At 51.0% G+C, this 19,182-nt stretch overlaps 1 protein-coding gene across 8 annotated transcripts in view; it reads right to left on the reverse strand.

Annotated features, from left to right (window-relative positions):
* Window positions 1-396: 396 nt before the first annotated feature.
* NTM (neurotrimin) overlaps window positions 397-19,182 on the reverse strand; it is a 951,991-nt gene continuing 933,205 nt past the window's right edge. For 3 of the 8 annotated variants that reach the window (XM_040255848.1, XM_040255853.1, XM_040255854.1), the window contains 4 exons: window positions 16,184-16,335; window positions 13,060-13,095; window positions 8,395-8,427; window positions 397-2,196 (listed from right to left, as the gene is read on the reverse strand). In XM_040255848.1, coding sequence (XP_040111782.1) covers window positions 2,093-2,196; window positions 8,395-8,427; window positions 13,060-13,095; window positions 16,184-16,335 — 325 coding nt within the window. In that variant the 3' untranslated portion in view covers window positions 397-2,092. The remainder of the gene's footprint in view (window positions 2,197-8,394; window positions 8,428-13,059; window positions 13,096-16,183; window positions 16,336-19,182) is intronic. The other 5 variants (XM_040255851.1, XM_040255855.1, XM_040255852.1 and 2 more) reach the window with 3 other exon arrangements.

Here is a 19,182-nt window from a genome sequence, read left to right on the forward strand (position 1 = left end):
GACACGCTGGCCGATGGGGCTTGGGATTTGTCAATACTCACGCACAATGTTTCAGAGGTTTGGGGGGCGATGGCTGCACTCTGCACCCGCAAGTAATCACTTGTGAAAGCTGTCCCTGGACCTGCCATCTGGGTTACCAGGGGAGCTGTGGACACAGCAGGTCCTCCTGAAGACATTGGAGGTGTGGTCACCAGAGCCTCATCTCCCCTGCTTGTATTGGAGGAGTGTTTTCCAGAACTCCTGCCTGCGGTCAGAGCCCAAGCCACAGGGAGCCCCACCCCACCCCCGAGGGGGCCAGAGAGCCTGAGTCAGGAGCCCGACCCCTCCTTCACACCTGAGCCAGGCAGGCTCTGGCTCCCCCACACCCCCTGCTTGACAATGAGGTACCACACCAGGTGAAGAGGGACATGGAACACTTTTTAATGTCAAGTCAGAGACAACCCTTCCCTCCCAGCCCCCAATCCCACCTTCCCTCACCACATCAGGACCCCTCCCCGAGGCCCCTCTGGTTCCCAGACTTCGGGGGACGAAGAAAAGTTTACCTAAAAACTGCCTTTTCTTCTCTTTCATACACACGCACACAAAGGTGGGAAATTAAATAAAATAAACCAAGAGGATTCGATTCTCCAGCGGTCACAAAGGCATCCTAGATTCCCATGACGGGCTAAAGCGAGTGGTTACTGACTGCGGAGTTGGTTCGGCTGCTTGCTGTCTGTCCACACCCAGGGCTCTTGCTGGAGAAGCCGGGCCTCCTGCATCAGCCCTCACGTCCGAGAGCCGCCCCTGGAAAAGATGCTGCGCCTGGTGTTAGTGGTTTGTTTTCTCTTTTCGCATTTTAGAAATGTCTCTGACATGTGAATAACCCAAGAAAATAAAAAGGCAGGAGCTGATTACACAATTACCAGTAAACTCTATCATCTTTTAGAAGAGCAACACACAGCTAACGCCATATACAGCATGCAATAATGTTTGAGAAAGGACCCTGCTGAGAAAGAAAATGGCTAGAACTCTAACAAAAAAAAATATATGTATATATATATATATATACTGTATAATATATGTCATCAAAAGAAGCATTGTCAGCAAACTCAACATACAGTGCAGGTCACCCTTCCGTTTCTAAACAGCATGTAGAAGCATAGTATTGTCTGCATTAAATGCACAGAATAAGAAGAAATCTGTAGCGCTGGTGGAGATGTTGGTTAAATTGCATGTGGTTTTTTTTTTTTTTTTGGTGGATTTGCCAAATCCTCACCAGGTGGTCAATGCCTGGTGTGTGATCCACCAGTTGTAAACCTAGGTAAGAAGTACACTATTCAAGTCTAACCTTTAACAAACACAATTCCCTTCACCCCTTTCATCTGTGTACTTTTTTTTAGTTTTGTCTTGTTTTTGCACTAAGTTTTAGACTCATATCAGAAAATATAATTAATAAAATTAATAATGAATCAGAATCCCTTATTATCCATGATGTCCATGTAGTAAAATGGAAAAAAAAAAAAGAAAGAAAGTTTAAGAATATCTTTTGTGACTGTTGATTGTGGGATTGTTGTAGCTATCAGGCTGTCTTGCTTTTTTCCTTTTTATTCATCTTTTTGATGCTGCCTTTCATCACACACACAAAATAGGGACACAGTCCAGGAACGGGCCCGCTCGCCTCCCTCTGAGTTAGTTCTTCTCTATGGAATGATTGAATTTGGGGTGGCCGAACTCCAGAATTTTCCTTGGTGGGGGGGGGGCGCTGTGGTGGGCAGAGCGGCTGAGCCCCTGCCCGCCTGGTAACAGAGGTCACGCCATGCAGTTTACGGGTGGGTCCAGAGCCACGGGCATTCTTCCCATTTGGAAAAAGAAAGAAAACTCGGCTGTACCTAGGTATCTGCACGGTGATTTCCAGTGTCCTCGTTCAATTCGTTTTCCCAGAGCATTCTCTGTTCCCCTCCCTCGAATTTGTGTCCCCTTCGGCTCTGTTGTCTGAATTTGGTGGGATCGTGTCTGCTTTAGAACAGGGGTGCTCGCCTTGTCGGTGTCGGTCGCCATCGCTGACGTGTTGGCGGTGCGGCGGCTCCTCCCCGTCGGGGATGCGGCTTTCACCTCAAAATTTGAGGAGCAGGCGCAAGACCAGGAGAGGCAGCAGCCAGAGGCAGCTCGCCCTCCTCGACGACGTCCCATTGCTCACTTCGCTGACGGCACCCGGGCCTGCAGAGAGAACACATCTGCCATGAGCCTGGCCCCCTGCCTCACAGAGGCGCCTCTCCAGCCGGGAGCCTCCAGCGCCCCCGGTCCACACACTGGGATTGTGTGGGGAATGGACCCTCCACAGCCTGATCCCGAGGACCTGGCTAGGTGATGGGGAGTCTGCCCGTGCAGGGAGGGGCTGAGAGGTGTGGGTTTCAGTGTGCAGGTGGCTGCTACTCCCCTGCCATCAGAACACGCTCAGGCCCTGGCTCAGGGGGCAGGTTCAAGAAGAAGGTGGTGGACTCATGAACACCCTACCCAGAGCTTCGGTGAAGCGACATCCCTATATCGTCTGCGTCATCATCCAACCCCTCTGAGTACTGCCCGCCTCAAACATCCACGTGGTCCTGCAGCCACTCCACCTGTCCTGCAGGAAAGCACTTGGTGGACACATTGACTGTCTCCCTGTAGATGCTGCAGCAACCTTGGCGTTCCCTCTGTCAGTTACTCTATTTCAGGGCAGTGCTCTTGGCCTCTCCCCCATCTAGACCTAGCTAAGAGCAGACCTCCCTCAAGTTCCACAGGCTCAGAAGGTCAAAACCAGCTGCCATGAGGTGGGATCAAGCCAAGAGACAGGTGGCCTCTGGCTGTGCACACAAGAGGATTTACAGGGACAGAGGAATGCAGAGCATGGCATGGCATGTGTCTGTCGAGGGGAGATGGATGGCGCCTTTCTCTAAGAGCCACGCAGCAGCCTGGCCTGCACACAGATACTCTTGGAGATGGAGCCAGATTCGGGAGGCAAGGTAACTATGAGGTCATAACACTCCCCAGCAGCTTCCCTCTGGCCCCCTGAGCCCCATGACCATGAACTCCAATGACAAATGTAGTTCGGATTCATGAACAGCGCACCCGCGTCTGGATGTCGGGATGGATTAGGCGCCTGATGGAGCCAGGCGTCTTCTCAGCGCGCTTGCTCTGGCAGCCTCTGTTGCACTGGACTGTGCGGTTGCTGTTCTTCACTTGCTGTCGGGTCCAACTCTTTGCCACCCCTTGGACTGCAGCACATCAGTGCCCTCTGTCCTTCACTGTCGCCCTGGAGTTTGCTCAAATCCGTGTCCACTGAGTCAGTGATGCTATCACTGGACTTAGCAGGGGCATTTGAAGCTGGTGCCCCCTCTAAGTCCACATCCTCACCAGGTTGAAGGGACAGAGCTAGACCTGCTTGCCTGACTCGGACCCTGGACACGGAGACAACTCTGGCTAATACAGTTTACCATCAAGCCAGGCTCCCTAATGCCATATGGAATTATGTTCTCAAGTCTTAGAACTCCTAGCCTGGAAGCAATGCCCATATGATTTCTTTCTTAGGCCTTTGGAACAAAGCTCTTGTTCTAACCTAAGCCCACCCCTGAACAGTTGTGAGTCTGAAATGCACCAGGTCATCCAGCCTCTATGTCTCTGGTGCTGCTTCTCAGTGAAGGGTGGTGACTTGCCACCCCAAAGTATCTCTTTGGCACACAGAATATTTTAAGTTGAGAACAGCCAAGGCTCAAGACTGAGGAAGAAGCTTTGATCTTCCTTGGAAGAAAAGCTATGAACCTAGACAGGATATTAGAAAGCAGAAACATCATCTTGCTGACAAAGGTCTGTATGGTGTAAGCTATGGTTTTGCCATTAGTCATATATGAATGTGAGACTTGGACCATAAAGATGACTGAGCACCAAAGAATTGCCACTTTCAAATTGTCATGTTGAAGAAGACTCTTGAGCATCCCTTGGACTGCAAGGAGATCCAACCAGTTCATACTAAAGGAAATCAACCCTGAATATTCACTGGAAAGACTGATGCTAAAGCTGAAGCTCCAATACTTTGGCCACCTGATGTGAAGAGCTGACTCATTGGAAGAGACCCTGATGCTGGGAAAGATCGAAGGCAGCAGGAGAAGGGCATGGCAGAGGATGAGATGGTTGCATGGCATCATTGACTCAATGGACTTGAGTTTGAGCAAACTCTGGGAGATGGTGAAGGACAGAGAAGCCTGGCGTGCTGCAGTCCATGAGGTCGCAAAAAGTTGGACAAGACTGAGCGACTGAACAAAAACAACACCTGACTGGGTAAAGAATGTAGAAGGAGGACCTGTTCCAGGAAGGGAGCTGTCACCACAGGTAACCACAGTGTGAACTGGCTGTGGAGACAGGGAGGAACCTGCAGAATCTGTCTGTTATCCTTCCCCTCTGTCCATCTCTGCCTGCCCACCAATAACTGCCACCCCACAGCGGCATTTCCATCTCCATGTAAATTGCCTCCTCTCCCTTTGAAGTCCTAACCCCCTGTCCCGAGCATCCTCTTCTGTCTTTAGCTGAAGACGGTATTTAAGGTGAAGGTTTGGGACATTTTGGTGAGTGCATGAGTTTTCCTTGTCTCTTCCATGTAAGTGTGAGCTCAATTGCTCAGTTGTGTCTGCCTCTTCACAACCCCACGGATAGCAGCCCACCAGGCGCCTCTGTCCATGGGGATTCTCCAGGCAAGAATACTGGAGTGGATTGCCATGCCCTCCTCCAAGGGATCTTCTTGATCTAAGGATCAAACCCGAATCTCCTGTGTCTCCTGCACTGCAGGTGGATTCTTTACCACTGAGCCACCAGGGAAACCCTTTCATGTATATGCTGCTGCTGCTAAGTCACTTCAGTCGTGTCCAACTCTGTGCAACCTCACAGATGGCAGCCCACCAGGCTCCTGCATCCATGGGACTCTCCAGGCGAGAGTACTGGAGTGGGTTGCCATTTCCTTCTCCGTTCATGTATATACGTATTATTAAATTTGTGTTTTATTTTTTCCTGTTACTCTGTTTCATGTCAATTTAATTATTAAGCCAGCCAGAAGAACCTAGAAGGATACAGGAAATTTTCTTCCTCCCCAACCACAGTGCTCCTGAGGCCAGAACTCCTTGGCAGAGCAAGTTCTCCTGAGGAGAAGGATAAGAGATGACTCCTCTGCTCCCCACCAGGGAGGTGAATGTCTGGGTGACACAAAGCTTAACCCCCTCCTTCTCTCAGTCCACCGCATATCCGTGACAAACGGGCACCCCTGCGAACCTCCAAAGCTCCGGATGACTTATAATTCAATTTCAGATTTGCTTATCCTTGACCATTGATCACAAATTGGTTGCATCTTCTAAAATCTAACTCCTGTTTCTATACAGATCATCACCAGAAACCTCAGCTTTTATGTTCAATCACTGCTGACTCTATACACGTTCTTTGGAATCTCAGGAGAGAAGTCGCCCCCAGAGGGGATGCCCTTCCACTCTGGGACACCCCAAGATTCTTGGCAGGAGAGCCCTACCTTTGCCCGAGGCCACCTCTGAGACAGGGAGTTTGTTCTGGGTTCCTGGGAGCCAGGTTCCAAGTGTGATGGGAGGGTTGGTGGCTGCATACCCCTCCCCCAGGCACGCTGCCTGTGATTCCAAGTGTGTTCTGCTCACTTTGCTGACGCGTCTGGACACCCAGGTATCTATTCACACAGGGCTCCCTTTCTCTCTCACCTCTTTTCTCTCCTGAACACTGGCTCACACAGCTTTGAAACTCACTCCCCACTCATCCCAGTGTGGCCCTCCTGTTCCGGCTCCTGGTAGAAGGGGGATGATGCCAGTTCCCGCATGGAGATGCTCTCTGCCCCTGCCGCCCTCCAATCCTCTGGGCTGCGGGGACCACACGTCTCCAGGGAGGTGGATGGAGGATGCACATGCCAGGCAGACAGCCCAGCAGGGACCTGCCCAGGCAAGAAAAGTCAGAAGCCTTGTCTGCTGGCCAGGGAGTCTGCAGCGCCCTGCGGGAGGCGGCTAGGAGCTGGCAAACACGCCGGGCACCTGGCAACAGCCGTGGTGTGGCAGGTATCTGGGGTGCGTGTTGTGTTCCGATTCTTCCCCCTCCCCTGGAGCTCCTGGATGCTCTGCTGCCTCTTGGGATGCACACAGGGAGCCCGTGGGGAGGGCCCTGACCCCCCGTACCAGAGAACGCCTCCCAGAGAAGAGAGGAAATGCCTGCTGGGTGTGAGGTGGCAGGGAGGGCGCTCGGAGTATGATGTTCTGTAGCTGCCCTCCTCGCCCAGGTGTGTCCGTGGGGCTGGTGCTCCCCTGGACACTGCCACATCCAGCAGGACGCCGCCTCCCCATCCCTTCCTGCTCCCCACCCAGCATCTCTCTGGACACAGCTGCCCTGGAGAAGGAAACAGCGGTGGTTCCTAGAGAAACTGAGGCAGGGTCTCCCCGCATCCTCTCAGAGTCCACGCACCAGCTGTCCACCACCCACCCGGGACTTTCTGGGTTGACTCCTTATGCCAAGCACAGGCCGATGTTTCTGTGACTCCAAGCTGACCAGACCACTAAAGGATTCGATTCCTTGGGCCTTTAGGAAACCTCTCAGCTGCTCCGTAGGACACTCAGAGGCTTGCTCTGACTCCTTGGCCTCACTCCTGGACACGTGTGCCTCGGGCTCTCCCTGCTCCCACTCCACACACCAGCAACACACATACGCGTATGCATAAGTGTGCGCCGTCCAGCCTATTCTCTGTCCTCCCCACCATCACCCCTTCTGCCTGAAATACTCTTCACTAGACTCACTTCTACTACTGTTCCAGGTTTTGTTCTGGCCTCAGCCACCTCTTCCAGGCAGCCTTCCTTGACTTGCTTTGTTCCCTTCTACCACACCATACACATCCCAGTATTAAAATACACACCCATCCTACAGTTCCCTTCATGTGCCTCACACGTGTCTCCTCCTCCATGCTGTGAGCTCCATAAGGGCAGGATCTGTGCCCAGTACCTCAGCAGGTACTTAACAAACATTAGATGAAGGAAGGAAGGGGCCAGGGCAGTGACCCATGCTGACGTGTCTATACCTACTTTGTGTCTGTGTTTTTCTTTTTCTTACAATTCTACTTGAAAAAGAAAAGTACAAACCAAACTGAAAACAAAGCAAAACATTCTTCTCCTACTTTGCCTTCTTTCAAACACCTTTCTCCCACTTTTCTAACAATTCCCAATACAAGTCATTGAAAATTCACGTGGTTGAGGGAAGATACACCCAGAGGTAAGGCCACATTGGTTAGGATTCCAGGTGGAGTGTTTGCACCTGGAAATGGGGTCTGGCCCCTTGAAGTCCCTCAGGTAGGAGACAAAGGCTGTTATCTCCTGCTTTAATATGTGGAAACTCACTCATAAGTGATGTCTCCAAGGTCGCTTGATTTCTGTCTCCAAATACAATTTTCTTTTCATGGACTCGGAGCTGTGGCTTTGTGGGCCGCTCACATCTCCAGAGAAGAGAGCAGAGAGTGAGGCTGCAGGCCCTGCCCAGCCCGGGTAATGATCAAGGTGGGGACCCCAGGCCTGCCCACACCGATCGGCACAGGAAGCTCCCCACGAGAGGAGGAGAATCTGGACCTGCTGTCCAGGCAGGTGTGGATCCCAGGCTCCAGGTGTGAGGCCCTCTCCGAACCTGTGCTGGCCAGAGGAACAGCTCAGCCCGACTGCTCGGTAATGCGGCCGCAGAGGAGGTCTGTGTGCTCTGTCTAGCAGCGCCTCCACTCGGCGTGGAAGGCCTTACTTCCTCAGTCTCATTAGCGAGCTCTGGAGGCCTGACGAGCCTAATTACCAGGACCATCAGGGTCCCGGGGAGCTGTGATGAGTGTCAATTTATCCATCGGAAACATCTGGACAGAATGAAAGCCCCCGAATAAGATGAGTTTTTATTCGTAGCCAAGTGACTCACCCAAGAACCGCCCCCTTCCTTCCCCTGACCCCTTCCTCCTGCCACTTCCCTTCCAGTTCCAAGTTAGAAAAAGAGAAAATGGTGTAAGCAGAGGCCAGCATGCAAGGCCAAGGTCCAGGAAGATCATTGCATTAGAGCAACATGTGCAAAGAAAGAGGCGGGCCTGCTACAGAAGGGCCCAGACATGGAGCTATTCTGGGCACTGACAGGTCCCCATTAGTGCTGCCAGCAAAGACAAGTTAGACTTTGCAGGGGAGGCACCCGGGGAGAATCGATGTCCTTGGGGATGGTTAATCTGAATTGACACAGGGCCGGCCTGAGGTCAGGCGGTCCCCACCGGGCTGCCTCCTGGGGTTAGCGCAGAAGAGAACGCATCTTGCAAGAAGGCGATGAGTCTTGTGCCCCCCAGCCCAAGGCAGCAGCTGCCTGGAAAGTAAACATACCAACCTTTCCCAGGGGGCAGAGTTGTGGTTTTCACTTCTAAAAGAAATGAAAAACAAGCCACCGTTACGGCAGAAAGCCGCCAGAGACATTCACTTTACCCTCCGATGGTTTGGGGGAGGAGGCTGAACCGGCCCAGACCCTGTACTGTCCTGGCAGCAGCCCAGCCCTGGGACATGCTCCCCTCTGCTGTGCTGGGAAGTCAGTTGGCATAGATTGAGTGGGGGTTGGGACAGGATGCTCACATTGGATCTCTGATTTAGAGATCCAGCATCCCTGCTGTGTCTTGGCTAGGGAAGCTGGTACCCTGGAGCCTAAGCCCCTAAGCCAATAAACACTTCTCTGTAGAACAACCTTTTTTCCTTTGGCCACCAGACTACCCTCTAATTAGTTGAAGTCTGCAGAAGCAGAAATGGAAGTGTTTTGTCACTCAGCTGTGTTTGACTCTTTGCGATCCCATGGACTGCAGCCTGCCAGGCTCCTCTGACCATGGGATTTTCCAGGCAATAATACAGGAGTGGGTTACTGTGCCCTCCTCCAGGATCTTCCTAACCCAGGGGTTGAACCTGGGTCTCCTGCATTGCAGGTGGATTCTTTATCATCTGAGTCACCAGGGAAGCCCTGAAGTCTGCAGGCTTTATTATAAAACTGAAGCTTAGGCCCTCCTGCAGTAATATGAATGCAGGTGCCCATGCTCTGTTTGATCTGTAAAGTTAACAGGCATTCATCTATGCATCTTTGAGATATTAGTGTGAGAGGTTCTGTGTACCAGAGGAGGCCAGATCTTTTATATCTGACCTCTCTTGATGAGTGAGACTGTAACCAGCTGGCCCCAAGGGCTTCCTCTCTCTGGGGGTGATCTAAGACAGTAAGACCTGCATCCCTGATGCTGGGACCTGCCTGGGGAAATGCTGGGCATCAGCTCCCCTCTGCTGGCTGGATCAGGAAAGACCTCCACTCACCAGTTCAGGCTCTTGGGACAATTCACAGAGCCTGTCCTGCTGACTGGCCAGAAGCAGGCTGACCTCTCATCTTTCCTTGTTAGCTGGGGGCCTCTAAATGCATTCATCCTGGATACAGAGGATGGGAAATCCTTCCACAGGGTATGTGCGTGTGTGTGTGCTAAGTCACTTCAGTCATGTCCGACTCTTTGTGACCCCATAGACTGTATCCCACCAGGCCGGTCCATGGGATTTCCTAGGCAAGAATACTGGAGTGGGGTGCCATTTCCTTCTCCAGGGGATCTTCCCAACCCAGGGATTGAACCTGCATCTCTTGTGTCTCCTGTATTGGCTGGTGGGTTCTTTACCACTAGCACCACCTGGGAAGCCGTCCACCTTGTGTACAGGTATCTAATCACCATGATTCACACTTTAAATATCGTATAATTTTACTCATCGATTATACCTGAAATAAGGGGAAATAGAGCTGAGAAAAAGAAAATGACATTAAAGCCTTTAGCATTGAAGTGATAGGATTCTCCGTGCAAAGATCCTTGCATATAGAAGGAAAGACAACCTAGAGATGACTCCATCTAAACTCAACCAGAACATTTGACCAAAAACACCTGAGTACGTCCCCATGTATTCAAACTCTCAGTCTACTCTTTAAAGGCACCTGAGACATGACACAACTCTTGATCCAACTGGACATTAGCTGCCCCAAGAAGCCACTCTGGAAAAGGCTGTGGGCAGATCAGTAATCAAAGATTGAAGCGATGACTCAGAGAAGTCAATGGTCAATCCATAACACAATCTCTCTGCCACCAAACCCAGCTGAATCCAAGTTCCTAGGTGAGCACAGGGCTGCTGTCCTAGTGAGCAGAAGAGGGCTGGATTCATGCCAGAATGGATACACGGGATACACAAACATTCCAGAAACAGGGCGAGGGGATTTCAGTTTGGTACCTTCTGTATTTAGCCACAGGTACCATAGAAATGCTAACTGCTGAGAGGCTGGGTTTAATGAGCTCTCTCTCATCCTCAGCAGGGAAGAACAGATCCTCTCTCCCACTGCAACTGTTTCTTCTGATGCACGGGGTTGACTTACTCCCCTCTTCTCTATTAAGATGATTTGATGGTCACTGCGAGGTTCGCCGGCATGAATCAGCTGACCTTCCCCAGACTACTGATAGTGTAGAATCTGACTCCTCGCCCAGGAGATAAAAGACAACAGACCAGAGATGGGAAATGAACAGCCACTGAGCCACTGAGTGCATCCCCTGCACTTGCCTATAAGGGAGGGCATGAGGGATGGTGGTGGGTCCACCAGTCCCTAGTTATCATGGCAGGAGTCCTGCAGCACTACATATTAACACAAGACGGGGACATGTAGTCCACTGTGTTTGTGAGAGAGGGAGCAGAGAAATACGTCAGCATGGCAGAAAATGCTGAGAAGGAACGAAATTCTCTTTTCTGGATCCTTCTGGACCATTCGAATACTGAGTAACAAAATAGGTTGGAATGTCTCTTAAAGCTCAGTGTTCCTCATGGGTGGAAATCCATCTAGATGAGGGGAGCATAACCTGGGCGTATTCCAGAGAAACAAGGTAGCTCTCTGTTCTAGGGCAGGCTAGCCATGGAGGAGGAAAAAGCAACACACACACACACACACACACACACACACACACACACACACACACACACACAGGGAGGCATAAGATAAATGCCCCAAGAGCATGGTCTTTTTTCTCTAATACAGTCCTTAGTGTACAAGAGTCCAACAGCTATACTGAAGACCACACGAATCCAAGTCTTGGAATATTCCAGGATTCTACCATCTACAACACTGGCCTTGCCCTGCACCCAGTGAAAAGGGTGACAGGGTGGGAGCAACGTAGAGAAGAGAGCTGGCACGGAGACCCTGCCCCACATGCACAGTGGAGCACTGCGCAGAGAGCACGGTGAGGGTGCCCAGCTCTGAGTCAGCAGGTGGAGCCTCTGCTCCTAGTCTCCTGCTCAGAACCGGGAAGGGATTTGTTTGCTTCTGGTCAGTTTTGCTACTGTTGGCTTCGATGTGGGATGTGCTCCCTCCATCCCTGGGGTGCACCTTCAGTGGAGTTCTAACTCCTTAGCAACCAATCCCTGTTTCAAAAGTTCCCTTTCCAGCTGAGAATACAGATATCAGTGATTACAATAAGCTGTCATGCTAAGTCACTTAAAGTCCCTTGCAAGTTGTCCTCTGCCTACCTCCAGCCTCTCACACGTCCCTTTCGCCATTTATGTCCTTTGCTACCTTTCCAACATTCTTCGAGATCTGTGCATATGCCTTGGTCAGGGGTCCAATAAGCATACATTGAATCACTAATTGAACCTGGAGCCTTCCATTGACTTCCCTTTCTATTTCTGTTTCACTTTCCTGTTTGTGGTTCATCACCATGGCGCTCTATATCACTAAGGTGAATCCTGCATCCCTGAATCTTCTCACCATAAAAACTTTCTCCTCTTCCGTCAAATAATTTCCCATATAATTCATTTCCTTCCATCTCCCCCTCCCCAAGTCTAATGCCATCCTCTGATGATTGCTTGCATGGCCAGATGTGAATGGATGAACAGGATGAGGGGGGTGCTAGGTGGGATGAGAAGGATGGTGGGATGAGAAGGATGGCGGGAAGTGGGGAAAGACCCTCTCTTCACTGTGGTCACAGCCTCTTTCCTGCGGGGCTCTCCGAGGGTCGGCACTGTCCTCAGCAGGGAAAGGTAAACGGCATACACACCACGGGTCCGACTCCACCACTCAGCTCGGGCCCACTTCTGAACATTTCGTCATGGTCTAAATGAATCACTTTAGCTAGGCTAGGGGCCTTGAGAAAATTTGAGGGGCTGAGTAGAACGAGGCGAGAGATGCAGGTATCACAGGGTGGGAAGGGTTGGCATGAAAGAGGTGGAAAGAAGCTAGGGAGAGGGCTTGAGAAATGAGTTCATGAACCCCTGGATCGTGATATGGGGGGGTTCCTGTAACCAGAGACTGGGCTCCAATGGGTCAAGATGCACCTGGTGGTTTTCAAAGCCTTTTTACCATGTGTTCTCAGGTGAAGGCTAGCACAACTCTCAGATTGTAAGGCGGGTCAGTTCTACGGCCCAGAAGAGGAAATTGAGTCTAAAGGACACTTCCTGACCTGCCCAAGTGCACAGCACCCCTGGAAGTCGGGCTCTGGACAGGAGCTCAGCGGCGTCCACTCCAAGGACCTTGCAAGGGCACCTGCTCACCTTCCTCCCTAAAGACGCTCCCCATGAATGCTCTGTGGCAGCTTAGGGACCCTCTGAAACTCCTTGCACTGGAGGTTCACTTCTGTGGCTGACTGGGGGTGGCGGTTGCTATCACTGGGGACTCCTATGAGAAGCACTCAGTGGGTGGATTTCTCTGCCTGCTGCCCCAAGCCTCGCTCTCTGAGCCTTTCGTCTCCATGCAGATCTCCAGGCTTTAAAAAGATAGGGTTGTTTCTTTTCTTCTCCTTTCCCAGCCCTTCAGGGGAGGAGGGCAACGTGAGCAGAGAGTAAGGGGGTCCTTGGAGTTTCATTGGCTCCTGGTAACCCACTTAGCACCTGCCACCATCCACTAGCTGCTGGACAGACAAGAGCCTCTGGGAACACACAGCAGGGCAGGGGGAGGGGCTCTGGGAGAAAGCGGGAAGGGGAGAACCGATAAAGCAAGGGGCGGGGGGATACTGACCTTGCAACAAAGATGAGCTTGTAGGCTCACTTAGCTCTATATCGGGTGAGGGACACACAGGAGAGAAAAATGAAAACAAACACACGTATTATATACAGCAGCTATATATCCATCGTATATAGTTTGTATACCAGCTTTCACAAACATTTCTGGAGGGATGGAAAAATAAAGGGACACACAAAAACCAGAGGTGGTGGGGCAAGATGCAGATGAGGAACAGTGAAGGGCTGGGTGCGTGCACACGGGATGCCGAGGTTGAAAGGCGACGGGCTGGCCATGCATTTGCAGCCCCCACAGGAGCACGGACTCTGGGCGTGTGCTGAGCTGGGGTGCTGAATTGGTAGCAGAGGACCGAAGCCTCTTTCCAGATGAGATCTGTGTCTCTTCCACAGCTCCACTGGTTCACTTGGGGAGACCAAGTTCAGGGATTTCTGGCCTCCCAGTACCACGGCAGGAATCTCTGTGATTCAGGATCCCAGGGGCTGAATTCTCCTGGGCCCCTGATGCCTCTGGAGCCTTAGGGACCAGGTTCTCAGAATCCTATTGGTAGGGTTCCTGCTAGGAAGGACCACCCCTTCCCCATTTGACTTTAGTTCCTCAAAGGTATTGACCCTGAAGGCATCTAATCAGCACCAGCATCCCTCACTTTTCAACATCAGGACATGTGTGCAGCTTCCAAGCAGGTTGGTGGCAAAATGATGCTACCATTTTGATAGCTGGCCCTCGGATGCTATAGGAGAAGGAGTTTCATCACAAAGTTTGTGTATTCACAGAAAGCAAAGGCTGCTTCCTAACCTGCCCAAGTCGGCTTGATGGGTCTGATCATAGGAAAGGGCATAGAAAACTCGCTAACATGTTTATATTTGTCAAGAGGCCTTAATTGATAGGGGGCGTTGATACAGAGTTTAGGGGAGGGGCTGTGTGGACCAGCTGCAGTGTGAGCCAAGGGGGTGGAAATGTAGGCGTGGCACGTTAATGGGATTTCGTAGCTCCATGGAACTAGGTGTCACCCAGGTGGTGATGCTGTGATGGGCTTCTCAGAAATGCTCTCTTAAATGAGGCTAAAAACCTGGTTGCTGTTTGATTAAATTTGGAAATGTTCCAAACTGTTTCTCCCTCTTAGAGATTTAGCATGCCAGGGCTGTGAGCTCTCTTGTGTTAAAGAACATCCCCGCACGGACGCAATTCATCTTTGTTTGATCTAGTCTTTCTAAACTTGCTTGAATCCATACTATCACTTTTCCAGACATGTTTTCAGAGAGTCCCCCTGGACTCCAGAAAGCTGGCGACTGTAGGACCGTCCCACGTGACACACAAACTGCCGGGGATGCAGGCAGAGGTCTTAATTGCCAAACACGGGTCTGTGGAAAGGAGCAGATTTACGGTGCATGCTTCACTGCATTGCTGTCACAAACGCCGGTATTTCACTCTTAAAGTTTGCTTTTTCTCTCTCTTCTCATCTTAGATGGCTTCAGGGGACGAGGCCAGGGAATTAGACAGCAGTGATAAAGTCAGTTGCAAAACCATTTCATGCATCTGATTTGGAGGAGCAAAGGGGTCAAAGGAGGAGGGAGACTGTTTACAGGGAAGAGGAAGGCTGTGGGTGGAGGGCGGGGAGAGCCTTGGATCTGGGAAGCAAGGGGAGGCAGGGCCGCCCCTTCCTAATCATGGTCCTTCTGTTCATGCAGACAAGACACCTGCCAAAAAGCCAAAAGGCTGACAAACGTGAGCGGCCCTGATGTCTGTCCCTGGGTGGGAGGCGTCAGACACATCAATCAGTCTAATCACAGCTCTGCCCATTCCGGTCTGCCAGTTCTGGGATCAAGGGCAGCCTGCCACCTCCCAGCCCTGGAGGATAAAGCTGGGCTTTATTTTATGTGCCGGGTAAAAGGGGGGATGGAATGCAATTTGGAAATCTGGATGGAGCAGGGGAAGAGCACAGGTGGGCTGTCTGGACAATCTGATCGGGGTCTGTGGTGCCATGGAGAAGATGTGGCAGGGTGGGCAGGGGGTGAGGGGTGCTTTATGGAGCTCTGGGATTATCTGAGAGTTCTCAGAATAAAGGGGTTTAGGCTCCTGCCAATGATCTGCTAGCTTCCTTACCTTTCCCTCCCCAGGTGGGAGGGAAACACTCAAGAGTGCTTGTAAACATGGGAGACCAGGGAACAAATTTGAAGGATTCCAAACTAAGGTGCTTGCTGGGCCCTGGAGGGATGTGCCTCCCACCCCTGACCAACCCCACCCCCAACAAAGCAACCAGAAATGAGTCCCATGGGCTGTGTGGTCAGTCTGCGTCTTCCTGGGGAGGGAGCCCGTCAGAGACGCAGGATGGCTCTCAGGCATCCAGGCTCAGGTCTGTGTGACTGTTCTCTCCGAAGAAGCGTGAGACCTGGGGATCTCAGTCTGTTTACTTGCCTCCTTCCCTTGTTTCTGGCACCCTTGTAGCTGCCAGGTGTGCAATGAAGACACCGCAACTTGCCTTGCCCAGATTAGTCTTTCAATAAAGAGTGACTGAATGAATTGATGCATGAATGATTATGCGACTTCTGTCGAGATGGTGGCTCTGTTGGACAGATAATATCTTAATGCAGCCAGACAACACCCTGGGACACAAATGAAGAACCAGGGACACACCCACTGGGTATGTTAATTCTCCCTCTGACACTAACATTACTCAGGATCCCAAGGACCAGGAGTCTACTTTTATCAATACAATGCAGTTTCTCTTATATCCCGAGGACTAGAAAAAGTTTCAGAAATGGTAACATTTCACACTCATCCAGGGAAGAAGTATGCAAATAGTGTGTGTTCCTCTCTGGGTTCTTGACTAGATCCGACTGCAATCCCCACGGTCAGTTAAGGAGATACTGCGGGGGAAAGTTCAATGTCACTTCAGTATCCCCCAAAGCCTTTCCTGCAGAGTCAGGACTTCTAGCACAGGATGAAACCCGGTGTCTCTTTTCACACGTGTGCTGTTTCTCTCTCGCCCCCTCCCTCCTCATCCCTGTCCTTCTCACCCACCCCCGCCTAACTACTCCTGACTCTCTTCCTTGACCCCCCCTTTCCCTGCTCCCTCCCCACCCCCACCGTGCTCCCTGCTGTCCAGCTTGGGGCTCCTTCTCACCAAACAGTGTGATGCTGGCATTGGTGTGACCCAGCTTGTTGGAGGCCACACACGTGTAGTTCCCATAGTCGTGTTCAGAGACGTTGAAGAAGATGAGTTTTGAGAGGAAAGGTCTGTTTTCCACTTTGACCCCCTTCTTTCCTTCAACCAGCCTGAGACAAACAAGAGACAGACCGAAAAGAGAGGGAAAAGGGGGATGGTTATATGTATTTTTCCTCATGAGGAAGAAGAAAAACTCTGGAATTAGTGATCTTTCCTCTTCCCCCTTTCTGGCATCACTATAATCCCATTTTTTGTTTGTTTGTTTGTTTTATACTCAACCACACAACAAGTTCGCCACCATGGTGCACGTAATTACATTTCTCTGTTTTATGTGTGTGCCCAGAGACATGGTTGGCACAGTGCAGGTCTTCATCTCTCTATCAGTTATTGAAGTTCTCTGAAGGTGAGTGCCTTCAACAAATACAATGCGCCAGCTGTGTGCCATTCAGCCCCACAGGATCCGAGCAGTAGGTGCTGGAAAGTTGATGTTATTGATGAAGATGATGATGAGGGCAACCATTAAAATGAAGAACCTAGTCTGCAAACAGGAGAAAAACCCGACGGGTTTGAAAGAGCAAAGTTTTTCATGCACCTGGTAGTAATAACTGTCCCTTAAGAACTTGAAACATTCTACAGATAGTAATTTATCTTTGGCCCTGATCAGGGTAAAAGAATCAGGAACTGTTTTCACATTAGGGGACCCTGATGGGCCTGGGTGTCCCTTGCATTTGAGCATCTCATCCTGGGAGGGATTATAGAAGCCCAAGCATGTGGCCTCAGGCGGCCAGGACCACCTCCCTGGCTGTCTTACCCTGTCATGGAGTCCAACGTGCCTTAAGGGCTCAGACCAGTGACTGGGGGCCACTGATAAAAGCCATGGAGAGAGGTGGGGAGGACAGCCAGACACACTTGTTACAAGTGCAGACACTATTACGGGGCAGACAGAGAGGGAAAAGAGAAAAACTGCTTCGGTGGTGGGTGGGGCCACATTCTCCTTCTCTGGAGGCTGTTAGGAGCAATTCCTATTGAACCCGCATGTCTGCATGGAAATCATGAGGCCAGCGTTCCTCTTTGTAAAAACCGCAGGGATGTCCTATTTCAGAGAACAGGCTTTAAGCCAAACTGTTAGTTCCCTTGAAATAATTTGTCTTCCTTACCTAGAAGCTGTCTATGCTACAGCAAAGATAACCACCAGTGGGGAAAACCATCCTTCTAAATGGAGGATCTCAGGGATTGATCCCAAAAGCTCAGCTGCCTGTGTAGGTCCTGGCTGCAGCAGGACATGTGGACAGGACAATATGTCAAGGTGGACACATGTTGGAATGGGCTCATAGGGCGGAAATTGAGGCAAATGGTTGGTACTGGAGTCATCAAACCGAGAAAGACAATATTCCGGGCAGAAATAGAAAGTAAAGCCCAGCAGGACAATGATGAGAGAGTGCTTTGTAAACCATAAAATGTTATTCAAAATAATATATTTCTGTGGAGTGAGACATTGCAAACTCCTTCCTGTCCCTGGGCCACGGGACAGTTTTGGCAGCGACATCAGCTGCTGTATCATTATCTGAAGGTGTCCTCTCTGCAGGATGAACGGACGGTTCTCTCCATCGCCAAGACTTGTGACTGCTGTGATGAGAAGACCAGGATTCGGGCCTCTGTCCCAACCCAGCATCTGTCTCCAGGGAAGTCAGAGCGGGGATGTGGGAACTTGTGTTGCTTTCCATCCTATAGATGTTCATCTGGGGGCTTTTATCTCTCCGACATGAGGAACAGCGAACCAGCCCGGGTCCACGTACTTTGTTATAATGTGAGCACAGTCCAAAAGGAATGAGGTGTCTGGCTGTGCAGCCAGAAGCCACTGTTCTATCTCCGGCTTGTTCTGTTGCTGTCCTGCAGGGGATGCTGTCCGTAGGAAGCTCTGCAGCCCACCTGCCAGAGGCTTCTCTGAGTTCCTCAAGCTTATTGATCCCTTTTGCCATTCTGAAGCCATCCCTGGGCTGTGGAGGAAGTCGTCACATCCGGACCAAGCTGTGAATTAGATTTCAACTCTGCAGTAGGGAGAGACGCTTGCTCAGAAAGCAGGCTTTGCTGACAGCTCTGAAATGTCTTTAGCTAAAAGCAGAGCAGGACAGCCAGTGGTATTCGGCAGCATTTTGCAGCTTCTGGGGTGACGCTCCATGGGGTCACACACTCCCCCATGCCACAGAGGACAGACGCCTCCGTGTAATGGGAGAATGGAGGTGTGTGAAATTGAGTCAGCTGTGCTGAGACAGGTGTGCTGAAACTGAGCAGGACCCTGTGGAGCTCTGGTGCACAAAGCCTTTCTGTATCCCCAGTTTTCTAGTTTGTAGGAAATAGGTTTCATTCAGCCTCCTAGACCTTCCCTGAGTTGCAAAGGGCAGGTTCAAACACTTGCTAATTAGGGAAGGGAGGGCATGCCAGACTGGAGGGGTAGAAGCAGCCAAGAAGCAATGGGACAGCCTTGGGACAGGGTCTTGTAGCCCCTTCAAGGCCCCTGGGGAGGCTGTTAAGGGATGCGTGCATGCTAAGCTGCTTCAGTGGTGTCCAACTCTGTGACCCCGTGAACTGTACCCCGCCAGGCTACTCTGACCATGGGGTTCTCCAGGCAAGAACACTGGAGTGGGTTGCCGTGCCCTCCTCTCCCCTTTAAGGGATACACATAATATCTTTGAGTTGTTTAGCAGATGTTGAAACCACCACCAGGTGGGAAAAGTTAACTACAAACTGCCCACAAGCACAAAAGGTTAACGATGCTGATCCCTGATTATCTCACCATTACTAGCTGATCCCACCCTCCTCTTTGAACCATTACTATAAAACTCCCCATTATCCCCTCCGGGTCAGGACACAAAGTTTTGTGGGCATGAACCCACTGTGACCCCCTTTTCCTGGCAAAGCAATAAAGTGATTCTCTTCTTCTTCACCCAAAACCCTGT

This window comes from Oryx dammah, unplaced genomic scaffold (genome assembly GCF_014754425.2).
Source record: "Oryx dammah isolate SB20612 unplaced genomic scaffold, SCBI_Odam_1.1 HiC_scaffold_15, whole genome shotgun sequence".
In the NCBI taxonomy this organism is placed as follows: Eukaryota; Metazoa; Chordata; class Mammalia; order Artiodactyla; family Bovidae; genus Oryx; species Oryx dammah.